A 15,059-nucleotide genomic window follows, 5' to 3' on the forward strand; every position below is an offset into this window, starting at 1 on the left:
TTGAGCCAAAACCAAGAAAGAGGCCAAAATCCTTAACTGAGCACCCAAAGGCCTGAAACTTCCAGTAACAAATTTTTACAGAAAATGTCTAATATTTAAACAGTTTATGTTCAAAAATTGACAACCATTCCAAAATCATTATAAATTGGCTAAATAAAAATGGTGTCCTTTCAAAGTACCTCTCACTTCTTTTCTGAAATAACCAGCATGCTATGAAAGCAGGAGAGATAAGCTAATTAGGACAGATGGGGAGAGACAATTTCTTTAATCTAGCCAGCTAAGCTCTTTATTAACACTCTCCTTGCCTTTAATGAGCACTCCACTTCAAAATGTTTCCAAAAATAATAATGTTACACATATAATTCACTGAATTTTACAACTTTTCTCAATCTATTAGTCAAACCTGATAGATTCACATGTTCTCTGGGTTCTTCTACAACCTATGATTTTTAAGCATAAAACGCCCAGACTGACTATACCTGTCTATGTCCGAAATACAGAGCTACAAACAAAATAAAGTTAGTTTTCTTGGTGCCGTTTCTTGTAAATTTCCCTCGATTAAAAAATTTGAAAATCTTTCACTATAACCACTTACTTCTCCTTCCTTATCTATAAAATAGGATAGAAATAGTAAAGCTAACTCATGATAGAGATATTGTGAGCATTAAATTAGTTAACACACAGAAAATGCTTAGAAAAGTACCTGGCACCTACTAAGCACACAATATAAATGGTAGCTACATAATAATAACTTTGTTGCTTAATTTGCTATTACACATGAGGCCCAGTGTCTTTATCTACGTGAGTAATTCTTAACCAAGAAAGGAAACTTTTTTTTATCTTTACCACAATGGGGGACCAGATAAAAATTTTGTATTAGGGCAGTTGTTTTTATCAAATAAATCTAGTAGAAAGGAATTAAATTAGTCAAAAACCCTGTAGAAGCTAGGATTTACTATCAAATAGCAATGAATTTATATCTTATGTACCTCTGGTGAAGTTCTCTGGAAAAAAAAATGTTTTGTAAAGATCTAAAGCACATTTCTCTTCAGAATCCTAAACTAGCCCTGATCCTGATTTCTCCAGTTTCCAAAAGGGACGAACTCAATTGTAAGAGTACAGACCACCTGGGTGGGTGCAAACCACACCAGCATAAGAAAGCCTCATACACATAGAACCAAGTCTTTTAACAGCCCCTGGGCAAAGTTTGCAAAGTTCCATAAGGACAAGGTTAGTTACAAGAGACTCTACAGAGGGAAGAAGGGGCCCAGGTTTTCCTAAAGAGTTTTAAAAAGTTCTGGTCAAGGAGGGCTTTGGGGTATGCATGTCTACTCACAGTTCTCCCAGTCCAGACAGTTCAACAATTAGAGGTCATTTTCACAATAAAAGATAGATATATATATATATATAGATAGATAGATAGATAGATAGATAGATATATATAGAATACAAAAGACATTTCACATTCATTTTAGCTTAGTACTTTTCCAAAGAAATAGTATTGAAAGAAAGAAAACACAAGATAATTTCCTATTAAGAAAGGGCTTAAGCTTGGTGTTAAGCTAAAAGTAATTAAAGCATAAATTAATAACTTTATATGACTAAAAAGTAGGTGACAGTGGAAAGATGAGGATAGAATGCAGACTGGAATCAAATTAGAAAGGGCTCTGTATGATAAGTCTAGACCTATTTTCCCCCTAACACACACACACACAAAAGCTGATTTTAAGAGGTATTAAACTTTTTCTTAAAAAAAAGAGCTACCATTATTTATCCCAAGAGTTGTGAGAAACAGTATTATCTTCTCTAAAAAGGCTTTCCCTGTCTAGTGACAACCCTCTTACTACCTCTCTACCACCTCTCACTATCTCCTCGTGCGCTCTCTCTCTCTCTCTCTCTCTCACACACACACACACACACACACACACACACACACAAACCCGAAGGCTGAACACCCTCCTGTGCTCCCAAAAAACTCTATGATTGGGGCTTCCCTGGTGGCGCAGTGGTTGAGAGTCCGCCTGCTGATGCAGGGGACACAGGTTCGTGCCCCGGTCCGGGAAGATCCCACATGCCGTGGAGCGGTTAGGCCCGTGAGCCATGGCCGCTGAGCCTGTGCTCTGCAACGGGAGAGGCCACAACACTGAGAGGCCCGCGTACAGCAAAAAAAAAAAAAAAAAAAACAAAAACCTCTATGATTGTTTCTAACAGGCATATTAAAACTGTTCATATGTCCATTTCTCCCATTAGACTATAAATGACTTAGGAATAAGAGCTGTCATTCCGTTTTTTCTACCTTGTACATTGCCTGCTAGTAGTAGATGCTCAAAAAATGTTCCCTGAACTATCAAGATTAACACATGTCTGCTAAAACAGAAAAATTAATCTAAGCATCAATTATATGACATGCACAGAGTAACATACAATTTAAAATCTATTTCTAAGAATGGCTCACATTTCTTAAGGAAAAAAATTACACCTCAATTTAATGAATTGGAAACATGTTTAATATAAAATGTTGATATTCTCAAAGCATTATTTCCATATGAATTTAGGAAAATGAATTTTAAACAATCTTCAAAACATGGTAAAGAACAGAGGTGTCTTTGAAAAACATACAAACAAAAAAGTTAAGAAGTCACAAGGAGATGTATTAGATACTTGCTTTCCCAAAATTAGATATACAAAATAATTAAGTCATCTAAAAAATCCCCTCCCCCCCCCACAGAAATTGGGAATGAAACATGTAATTATAACCATCTTTATAGGAAATCTCCAAAGGACAAATATCTTGAACAATATAAAGATGATGACAAGATTAACAGAAACTTAAGGACACTAAGGCTTAACTGACAACCTCAATTCACAAGATTTTGAAATAAAATGTTCCGACTTTTAGCTTCATCTTAAATTGCCTTTGCTTCACTGCTTTATATACAGTAACAGTGTAAAGAGATGCTTAAAACAGAAGATTAAAAAACATTTTTCTTGTCTGAGAAAATACAATATAATCATCCCCTCAAAATATTCCTGATAACATTAGAAAGTTATGAAGTGTTTAATCATATTTAATACCACCATCATCACATCAATTCAGAACTGTTACCTGAATGTTTAACAAAAACTTATGCTCCATGGGGATCACATGTCCTTATAAAAATACAAAAGCAATGAGAGCAATCTGGCTTTTGCAGATGAATACTGGGTAAACAGCTATAAAATTATGTATTTAGTCCTAACGATTAATATAGAAGACTTTGAGGATATTTTTTTAATTAAAGTTATGAAGTCACCAATTTTATCTTCTATACTTACAGAAACTGTGTACATATATTCTGGGATGTCAGAATAGGACAGAAGTCAATATTTATATAGCTATACCTCAAATAAACTAAGTTAAGCTACATATACAATTTTTAAAAACCTATTTTGGATAGCTAAATTTTTCTTCCAAATTTCACTCTGAATGAATGAACTAAATTCTCAGATCCCCACACATGACATCAAAAGAAATGGAAAACAAACAACAATTAGAATAGAGTAATGGTTCCACTTAGCAACTGAGAAAAATAAGCTGCGCATTGAATGAGTGAATTTTTATCACCTTCCTAACATTATGTTTTCTCTCACACTATACAGAAGGGATGCCGTAAATGGCATTTTCTGAAGCCTTGATACTAAATTCTTTAAAAAAAAAAATACACAGTATTCGTATTGCATGCTTGAGCTGCAAAGAATAGAATTACAATATAATGTGACTTGTCAATGAATTTGACAAGCACTGGGGCTGGCACCAGGGAGGACCTAACTCCCTTCAACTCCCAGTTATGTGGAAGTACAGATCACATAGTTTTATTATCTATAAAAACATTCCCACATTACATATGCTATTGCATAATCCAAGCATATTTAATCAGAAAAATATCAAATATTTATGAAATTTTAATTTCTATCTAATGACTTTATCTATATCACCCCCATTTCCACTCCATCTATGAGCTCCTAACAATTCTAATATTATATCTTATATATTTTAAATAATGTACAGTGACTTATAAAACTACTGCAAGTTATTTTCTTCTCTGTGAGCTGGCTAACACAAATGCTGATAAGCAGCTTTCCAGTAATCGTATAGAACATCTGTGTCATGTTTGTACAGATTAACTAGCTACTGCTGCCCTTCTGTTGCTGTAAATGAAGTTTCAAAATGAGCTCTCGAATATCTTCCCGTTTGGTCTTTATTACATGACGAGGAAACCATTTCTCCAAATGAATTGGAAGCTCAAAGTTAACAATAGGATCCTAATGAGAGAAAAGACAGAGTGCAATCACTTTAGCAGTATAATTCAAATTTGTTTTAAGTTCATTTTTATAAGAAACGAGAAATTGTTAATTTTTTTAAATAACAGCTTTACTGAGATATATTTCACATAACATACAATTTGCCTGAAGTATTCAACTGAATGATTTTCAGTATATTCAGAGTTGGGCAACCATCACCACAATCAATTTTAGAACATTTTCATTAAACTGCTAACTACTGAACATCAAAGTTAAACACCATATGTTATGCTACAATGCATGTTTAAGTGAATTAGTGCAAAGAGAATTAGTAAACACAGAATGATTCAGTACAATGCAGAAGTCAGGCTGGTTTGAACACAATTTTTTCCAACATGTTAATATTCTGAAACTATTGAAACGAAGAGGAAGCCTTAGCAGTATATGAAGAATCTCACATAAAAAATAGAAAATCCTGCAGAAGTACCTTCTTTTAGTCCACGAAATAGCCAATTTAGTGGCTTAAGGAACTGATATATTTTCCATTATGTTAAGCTTAATAAGGAAGTTGCAAGTTGCAACTGCAAAGACAATTCTGCCTGTGTTTAAAAAAATAAATGAGTAACTGCTGAATAAGACTACCCCTAGATCATGTTTACAAATTTGATGAAACTATTAGAAGCCAGATGTAAGAAGGACTTACATCTTAAAGAAGAAATTAGGAGTCCCAGAGTATAAAGCTGAAATGAAGGACTGACTGTGATTCTAGGGGCAAATCTCAGTGGAGATTTAACTGTGCAAGTGTTTTTATTAGAATTAAAATTGTATTTCTTACGGCCTAGTTACAAAGTTCCACAGGTTTTGAGTGGTCAACCTGAAACCTATTTTCTTCAATCCACACTCTGTTATATTAGTGCACAAATTTGTGAAACACAAGATTTAGTGTTCTGAGGTTTTCCCCCCAGCAATCTTAAGTGGTGCTACCACCTATATTAGAAGTATGTTCTACTGACTGAGGCTACATAAAGTAGAATTATATAACAGACTCAGACTATGTCATGTAATAAGGCACTTTGGATATCTAAAAACAAAATCAAATCTCTTTGGAAAGAGTATTAGAAGGCCAGAACTGTCACCCTATAATGAAGTTCCAGTCTAGAATAAAAAAGGAAAAAAAACCCAGCATAACATGTTTAGTGGTTTCCATAATGTGTACCATGTTCTACTGTATATTATCAATCCTCCCCAATTATACCAAAAGTTATAACTGCATACTATAACCCTCATGCTTTGAGAGTACCTTTAAGGATTCTCCAAACAAGCTTCTGGTTAAAAATACCTTTTGCTATACCCATCTTCATAAATAATACTGGTTACGACTGAAGTAATGAGCTAACAGTTCAAAAAGCAGAGTGATCCCTTGCTATTTAAAATTTCTTTTTAACGTTGCTATAGTTCCTATAGAGTCTCTGATGAGCTAGAAAATAATACCCATACTTCTCATTGTACTTATGTAGTTTATGGTTTTCTGAGCTTCTTCAATCCACAAGTCTTTTAGTTTTGAAAATTTTTCTTCAAATTTGTGTCTGCCTTATTTTCTCTCTCCACCCCTAATCCTTCTGCAACTCCAATTACATGTAAATTAGACTTTTTGACTGTATCACACTTGTCTCTTATGCTCTGTTCTCTTCTTTACATTGTTTTTCCTCTCTGAGCTACAGTGAGATACTTTCTATTGTCCTTTTTTAAAGTTCCCTTATCTGTCTTCTGCTTTATTCAGTCTGCTATCAAACCCATACAGTAAGTTCTTAATTTCAGATATATCATTATGCATTTTCAGTTCGAGAATGTCCACTTGACTTTTTTTTTAGCAGATTCCATTTTCATCCATTTTGTTTATCTTTGACTATTTTCTCCAACATATTAATCAAATCATTTTAAAGTTCTTATCTTCCAACTCCAATATCTGGGTTATATATGGTTCTATGCCTTTTTTTTCTTATTTCTTGATTACCTCTAACATTTTCCTGCTTCTTTGCTTGCCCAGTAATTTGTGATTATATGCTGGTAATTGTGAATAAAAAACGTATTTATGTCTTTACATACCTTAAAGAAGCTTTCCACATATTGCAGTAAATATACTCCACAATCACTGCTATTATCTTGTTTAGGAACTTTAGGGCATAGGTCCACCATGTTTGTTTTGCTGAATTCACGATGAGTTTTTCGTTTAACTTCCCACTCTACCTCTAAATACCTTAAATCATCAAAAAGTAGAGTGACTCGAGTAGAAATTTCTTTACTATTATGCAACAATTTCACAAAAATGGAAAAACATTTGCTGCCAAATATATTGCCTCCAGCCACATTTCAAAAGACTTAAACCTTAACAGCACAAATTATAATATGAGGCTTCAAAAGTGCTACTTTAAATAAATCATCTGAGTTTCAAACTAAAAGCCAGACTTTTTTCAACAACTCAACTTTCATAAATCATATACATCAGTCACTTATATTACAAAGTAAACTAAACAAATTATTTTTAAACTTTAGTTGCTAGTTTTTTCCAGATCCTGTAGGAAATTTAAAAATTACAAACACATGCACACACAAAATAAGAATGTGTAAGAGTTCTTATTTTTTTCTAAAGTGTTAACTTTTGACAACCACTAATATTTGCAATGCTCCTTTGTAAAATTATGTCTTTTGTTCAATTGCGAATACAAATTCCAAATTTACTTTTGATATAATCCTTGAGAAATATTTTACACATAATGGGGATATTTGTTATTAATTAGATTAACAGGCCTCATCTAAATAAATAATAAAATATAATTCCTGATATAATCTTTTCAGTAATTCTTAAGGCAACTTAAAAATTATTGAGATTTTAGTAAAATTGTCATTACTTACTCTCGTAAATTCTGGACTGTGTTTTGTATAGAAGCAGCTTTCAAGGAGTCTAGTATGAGAATGCATGGCCTATGAAAATCACAGGAAGAAATCAAGATGTATATACTCCTATATGAAGTAAACCTATGTATCTGAAAAGACTCTATTATTATAGCATGTACATACCTTTTACACATTTTCTTTGGTACTGACATATTCATCTCAGGACTCTGAAATAACATGAATTTTTACGACTTTGCAATTAAAGCTAGTGTGAATAAATTAATATTCAATTACTCTTTAAAATGTTTCAAATAGGGACTTCCCCTGTGGCACAGTGGCTAAGACTCTGTGTTCCCAATGCAGGGGGCCTGGGTTCGATCCCTGGTCAGGGAACTAGATCCCACATGCATGCCGCAACTAAGAGTTTGCATGCCACAACTAAGGAGCCCGTGTGCCGCAACTAAGGAGCCAGCAAGCCACAACTAAGGAGCCCTCAAACCACAACTAAGGAGCCCTCAATCCACAACTAAGCAGCCCACCTGCCACAACTAAGGAGCCAACGAGCCACAACTAAGGAGCCCACAAGCCGCAACTAAGGAGCCCATGAGCCGCAACTAAGACCAGCACAACCGAATAAATTTTAAAAAAAAAGAAATAGAAAATGTTTCAAATAACTTTAAAATTAAAATTTCAAATAAGAGTTCTTTTCATCATCTAAAGTGAGCCAACTTCATTTTTTTTTTAATTTATAGATTTCTTATACTGGTGAAACAGTAGTTTATGCACTTTTACATGTGACCTCAAGAAGTTATGGAGCTTTAACATGGTCTAAAAAACAACATGGAACTTGAATTACTTCTATTCAGAGTTGCCATCTTAAGCAAAGATGAAGAAGTTAACTGAACCTGTCCTTATACACATTCTCTTAACTCAGTATATGATATCAATAGAGACAGACTTCTTCCCTTTGAAGCATAAGAAGCAGATTATTAATGTATACTAAGGGACAAGAGATGGGGTATTTTGTTATTTTTGTTAATAAATTTAAGAATCAATAGATCAAACTTTCTTTAATATGCAGAACTTCTCAGCACCTTTATTATTCTAATATAACAGTGAATCTCTAAGAGAGGAATAGGACACAGGGTTTACCCAACTTAACTGACCTTAGAATCCTTTTTATCATAAACTGCATCTTAGAACAAGTATTCCATGGAACCCAATTTGGGAAACCTGGCTCTAGAGGCAAGAAGGAACTCCCCTATTCTGCTGCTGTGACATCAGAAAAGGAAACCTCCTTCCTTCTGCCCACCCCATACCAGTGACAGTAAAGACACAGGCCTATGCCAGGGAGGCTGCTGCTGTCTGTATGTATTAAAAAATAATTAGGTGTCTACCTTAATCAATTAAGATACCAAATCTAGACCATGAATATCAGTTTAGAGGTCCATTTAAAGAAAAGTTAACAGTAACTATCTTAGCCTCAGGAGTTGTATGGACTGACCATGAGTCTACTTTGAATGATTTATACCAACAATTTATAATAATAGAAAGTGGAATATAAAATATAGGTAATTAATTACTCTGAGTGCAAAAACTGATGACATAATGAAGAATAAAAGTACATTTTTCCATAGAAACTGAAAAAGTAGTCGACCAAGATGATCAGATAAACTATAAACAAACCTAGGGAGTTAAAGTAAGCTAAACAGATGCAAAAAGAATAATTTCTCTTGTTCTCTTTACTACCCCAACGAAATATTCCAAAGAATCATAAAACAGCATAATTTAATTATGGTACACCAATATCCATCATAGCCCACCTAGCTATGCCCTATTTTCCAGATAAAATTGTTATATTCATGAGTTTTCCTTCCTTCACATTTATAAAAACACACTTACTTGAGAATCTTCTGTACCCAAGGATAGTGCTGAAGAAGTATGCAGATCATTATCTAGTTAGAAATAACAAAAAAGTTATGTGTGTTTATTTTATGTCTAATACAAAGTATTTAGATAAGTTTAAATTGTAACTTGTATGCATAGTAGTAATTAAAGGGAAAAAATACCTGGGAACTATTTAATTTTTTTTTTTATGGTTAATGTTACAAAAAAATTCAATCGATGGATAAAACTGACAATGCTTAATTGGCTGTCATCACACAATACATACACCCCAGAGCCAAAACTTGAAATACCAGTTAGCTGAGGCCAGTTACCTGTAAAAAGACAATCTTCATAGATTGCTTACTTATCAAAATCTCTGCTGTTTTAATGTGGAGGAGGGTTAATTTGCCTAGTAATAATTCTTCTAACATATGATCATAGAGTGTTGCATAAATACACTTTTGCAGCATAGGAGGATTAGACAAAATAGAAAGTAATCAGTTGCTTTATCAGTCTTTCTTTCTCCCCCACAAGAGAGAGGTTTTGGCCAGTATTAACGGTAATGGCTATTATTAATTCTGCTTGCTGCTTAGGCTACAGCTATAAAATACAATTTGATTTTTTTTCTCAACAAAAGTAGGCTTATTTGCTTACTTAAGATTTGGGTTGTAACATAAGAAAAATCATGGAAGAATTATAAGAGACCCACAATTACCTAGCCAAATTACTAGTGTCAACAGGAATTGTGTTAATTTATATTAAGAAAAAGAAAAGGGCTTCCCTGGTGGCGCAGTGGTTGGGAGTCTGCCTGCCGATGCAGGGGACGCGGGTTCGTGCCCTGGTCCGGGAGGATCCCACGTGCCGCGGAGCGGCTGGGCCCGTGAGCCATGGCCGCTGAGCCTGCACGTCCGGAGCCTGTGCTCCGCAACGGGAGAGGCCACAGCAGTGAGAGGCCCGCGTACCACAAAAAAAAGAAAAAAAAAAGAAAAAGAAAAAAGGGGAGATTTCAATCTATGCCTTGAATTCTTAGAAAGATTATTTTATAAAAGATTTATAAAATAAGATTTATAAAATAGATTTATAAAAATTTATAAAAATATAAATATTTTATAAAATACTTTATAAAAATAATAATTTATAAAAAAAGATTTATAAAAATAATCTTTTAGAAAGATTATTTTATAAAACTGCTATGATAAAACTTGATATAACAGTAAAACCTGACAATTACATTTTGTTTATACATGAGTCTTGGGTATCTATCATGAAAATTTCAGACATTTCTTCTAATAAACTAAATGATAAGAAATAATTATACTATCCTTTAACTTCATATTGTTTTCTATAATCATTTTACTGTTGCCAACATTATTAAAAACACCATCCACATTAAGTTTATCACCTATTGTTTTGTTGTCATGTTGGGATTGCTGAGCCTGGGAGTGCTGGGATATAGTTTGTGGAAAATCTTCATACACAGCTTCTTCTAACCATGGAAAACAAATGACTGCAAGATACCAGTGAGACCTGTTGAAAAAGAAATATAATCTTAATAACACAAAATCTAAACAATGTAGAAGAATACGTTCTAGAACTATAGCTGAGAAGGTGGGTATAACAAACATCAATTTTGAAGAAGTCCACTGTGGTATCTGAACACGATTCCAAAACTAATTTAAAAAGCACTAAGACTTCTTAGGATAAAATCTGAGTAAGTCAAACTCATTTACTTTTATATAATTAGTGTTTCCTGTTGAGAATCTGCTTTAATAAACAAACAAAGAGACTTATAGCATCACCTTTTTTCTGTTAGTGCTTAAAGAGCTTGTTCTCTTAAATATTTGAAAATTTATCCTAAAAGCTTTTGATTGTTTTGTTTAGAAAATCTTTTCTTGAGTCCCACCTCAAATTAAACTGAATGTCTAAGCCATTATAGTCTTGTGGGCATTTGTCATTTTTTTTCCCCACTATTTACAATATAAGTACTGTCAAACCAAAATCCAAGATAAACTCATTATTTTAGCTAGTTCTTTAGAAAAAAATTAAAAATAATACCTGGGTTTATCTACCCATACTTTTTACTGATTATTAATCTAAAAATGCACAAAGTATGTTTCTGTACTCTCCGATTTTTTTTAAATAATCCGAAATACTCACGACTCATTTACAGGCACAAAGATGTAATCTTTATTAAAGATGTTTATGTGACGAGTCCATGTTCTTACTCTCTTATGTCTTCTCTGAGCCATTCTGGGAACAAAAAGATAGACATATTTGATAGATAAAAAATTAAAAATTTAAGATAAAGATTTCAGGGGTCTTTTTTATACACTGAAAAATGCTAGCTTTAGTTTATTTAACCATCTTCTTCAAGGTACATAATATTTAACAGACTACAAAATTATCTCATTTTATTAACTCCTGGCTGTTTCTAAATATGATCACTATTTATAAACAATAAAGTATGGATAAAAGAAAGGCAGCAATTCATAAAATGCTTTACAGATTCCAAAAGTGTCTCAGCAACTGAATATAAATAGCTATACCTATTTATTCTATTTAGTTCCACCTGGGCTGATATAAAATATTATCATTAAACCTTAACAGAATTGTCTAAATGTTATATCTGTGATAAGGGAGGTGTTAAAACTTAATGGAAGAGGAGGGATGAGGTATATAGTCTTAGATTTTTAAAGATGAGACTCATCTCCCTTTATTTCATTTATAAGATTGCAGCTCTATTTACAATAGCCCGGAGATGGAAACAACCTAAGTGCCCATCATCGGATGAATGGATAAAGAAGATGTGGCACATATATACAATGGAATATTACTCAGCCATAAAAAGAAACGAAATTGAGCTATTTGTAATGAGGTGGATAGACCTAGAGTCTGTCATACAGAGTGAAGTAAGTCAGAAAGAAAAAGACAAATACCGTATGCTAACACATATAGATGGAATTTAAGGAAAAAAAAATGTCATGAAGAACCTAGGGGTAAGGCAGGAATAAAGACGCACTAGAGAACGGACTTGAGGTTATGGGGAGGGGGAAGGGTGAGCTGTGACAGGGTGAGAGAGAGTCATGGACATATACACACTAACAAACGTAGTAAGGTAGATAGCTAGTGGGAAGCAGCCGCATGGCACAGGGATATTGGCTCGGTGCTTTGTGACAGCCTGGAGGGGTGGGATAGGGAGGGTGGGAGGGAGGGAGACGCAAGAAGGAAGACATATGGGAACATATGTTTATGTATGACTGATTCACTTTGTTATAAAGCAGAAACTAACACACCATTGTAAAGCAATTATACCCCAATAAAGATGTTAAAAAAAATAAATAAATGAAATAAAAGTGCCAGAAGAAGAAATTTCTGTCAGAAAACAGGAAAGAGCTTAAGCATATTTGAAAACTGAAAGGAGGTAGGCTGAACTGAAGTGCTATAAATGAGGGGAGAGAATGCTGCGAGATGAGTTTAGGGACATGGACAGAAGCAGATCTTGCAGGATCTCATAAACCACAGTAATGACTTTGTGAAACATTTAGTCTGCTATTTCCTAACACTAGCAGTTTGAGCTTCCTGTAGGATTTACTGGCCATAAATTATGCTTTGTATCCCCTGTCACTTTGCTTCTGGGTTCTTTTTCTTTTTTAACCGATGTAGGGATTCTTTGTGTGAATACTAATTGTATACATATCAGGCTAAGCATTAGTATGAGTATTTGTGTGTGTGTATATGTATGTATGTGTTCATATGTATATGTGTATGTGTATATATAAATATATATTATGCATAAGATACATATAAGATCTACCTTACACTGGAAGATGCCACTCATCTAACTCAGTTCTGTATTATGTTTATATATGATCATTCATACAACATCTAAATTTTTTCTAATTTTTTAATTAAAAATTTTTTTTAATACAGCAGAATCTACCTTTTCATTTCCTCAGTTTCTACGTGGGTATGCCAAATGCATAATCTCCACACTAACTAGTAATCTTAAAACAAAATGTGGGATTAAGTGCATGGTGCCAACCATCTGTTTCTATACTCATAAAATAGAAGAGGAGGGCATCAGAAATGTTAAATATCAAATTTATTTAATAAATCTTCCCCTTCCATATATCCCTCTCCATTAACCCTGATTATCAGGAATATTTTCAGATTGTGATTTTCTCCTTAGTTGACCCTGGCAGGCCTTGTCTACCAGCACAAATTCCAAATCCATAAAGACACTCAAAATATAGATGACTACACATCTCAGTTTGTATAGGGCAGCCCCAGCATACATGGGTTGCCCAGCGTAGCTATTAATAAAGCCTCCTTTTATTCTCTCAAGTGTCCCAATTTAGGCCATAAATTATATAGTTGCAATACTAAAAACAACAGACAAAGCTTGAACTTTGAAACTGGAAAGCTATATCCAACTTCGGATAACTTATCTAAGTTCTTTAAGCTTCAATTCGTAACAATAATGGCATTATGTCATAAGACTACTGTAGAATCAAACAAAATAACGTTATGTTCACTGTCATGGCTCCAAGCAGGTACTCGATAAATGTTAATACTCTCTCTATTCCTATCCTCCTTCTCCAACAATACAAGAAATTCAGACAGTTTACCCATTTAATCATCTTCTTACTTGCCTATTATTCCTATTATTTTAAAGGGATGAAACAGCTCTCACAGCCATTTTTTCAAAGGCAGTCCAGTATAACAAAAACATCTCTGGATTAGAGGTTAAAAGATAAAGATTTAAGTACCAACCAGTTCTGTCACTTACCAGAGTTCTGCCAATCTTTATTGGCCTGCTTCCTCATCTGAAAAATGCCTTACATACCTAAAAGCACTGTTATGGGAAGAAATAATGTACAAAAATGTACCTTGTAAAGTGGTAGACAAATGCTTACATTAACTTTTTAAAAAATAAAAACTCTTAATTTTACCATGGGCCTACCATATAGATTATCACACGAATTGTGAGGGGCAGGGAGAGGGGTGAAGTGGCTCCAGGCTCACAACTATCCAAGTTACTGCTAAGATACAAGAATTACTCCTTCCTCCTTTTCGCCTAGCCCCATCCACTGCTCTATAGGTTTTAGAATTAATCAAAAAAATACCTGGACAGAAATTCAGCTGATTTGTGGGAACATGGTAGTTTTATAATGTTACATCAGTTTAATTAAATAGTAGTATGTTAGTGAGGGTCCAACCAGGAAAACATAAACCTCCCTATATATTTAAGACAGATAAAATGTAATGCAAATAATTGGCTACAGTGGTGATAGAAAAAGCGCAGTGCCACAAAAGGAAATCAGTGAGGCAACCAGAGCTTAGCATAGTAGGACAATGCTACACCCTTATGCTGAAGGGCAAAGTGAAGAAGTAGTACCTCCAAATGGAAGCTAGAGCTCTATCAGGTCTGTCCAGTGAAAGAAGGACCCACAGAGGAACTAGAACCACTACCAGAATAACTGCCCAAGGCAAAGAGGGTAAGGAAGAAACATCCTGACTTCTTCTTTCCTTGCCTCCCAACCTCCAATATCCCCCACAAAACATGCAATTGGAAATGCAACCAGTAAGAGTCAGCCTCCCTGTGATAGGGAACAGAACAGTGGAAGGGTAAGAAATGCCTCTCAGAGCAAACAGGCCCAGCACCTGCAAAAGTGGTAATACTGCTCACTCTAGGAAATACTGTAAGAAGTTATTTCACTAAGTCCATCAAAATAGCATGTTTTCCTCTTAAAACTTAAGTACACTGAAAGACTGACTTACGAAAGATTTGGATTATCTTCTGTTAAATTATTTTCCTTTCTTGTCAAGCATTTGTAGAAAAAGCTACTAAAAATGTGACTTCGTTCAACAAGTTCATCTGACACCTTCTCCAATATAAGATACCTGCAAAGTAACACCACAAAAGTAAATTATTTTTAGATTTTATCCAGTCTTCCTCCAATTATCTGTGTTCTGAAAATCTTCATTTTTATGTC

General features: G+C 34.1%; 1 protein-coding gene across 15 annotated transcripts in view; it reads right to left on the bottom strand.

Moving 5' to 3' along the window:
* Positions 1-2,606: 2,606 nt before the first annotated feature.
* SENP7 (SUMO specific peptidase 7) overlaps positions 2,607-15,059 on the bottom strand; it is a 170,879-nt gene continuing 158,426 nt past the window's right edge. For all 15 annotated transcript variants that reach the window (XM_082839378.1, XM_082839381.1, XM_082839373.1 and 12 more), the window contains 8 exons: positions 14,845-14,967; positions 11,221-11,313; positions 10,466-10,590; positions 9,079-9,131; positions 7,360-7,403; positions 7,195-7,263; positions 6,388-6,538; positions 2,607-4,302 (listed from right to left, as the gene is read on the bottom strand). In XM_082839378.1, coding sequence (XP_082695504.1) covers positions 4,165-4,302; positions 6,388-6,538; positions 7,195-7,263; positions 7,360-7,403; positions 9,079-9,131; positions 10,466-10,590; positions 11,221-11,313; positions 14,845-14,967 — 796 coding nt within the window. In that variant the 3' untranslated portion in view covers positions 2,607-4,164. The remainder of the gene's footprint in view (positions 4,303-6,387; positions 6,539-7,194; positions 7,264-7,359; positions 7,404-9,078; positions 9,132-10,465; positions 10,591-11,220; positions 11,314-14,844; positions 14,968-15,059) is intronic.

Source organism: Leucopleurus acutus (assembly GCF_964270905.1).
Source record: "Leucopleurus acutus genome assembly, chromosome: 5".
Lineage (NCBI taxonomy): Eukaryota > Metazoa > Chordata > Mammalia > Artiodactyla > Delphinidae > Leucopleurus > Leucopleurus acutus.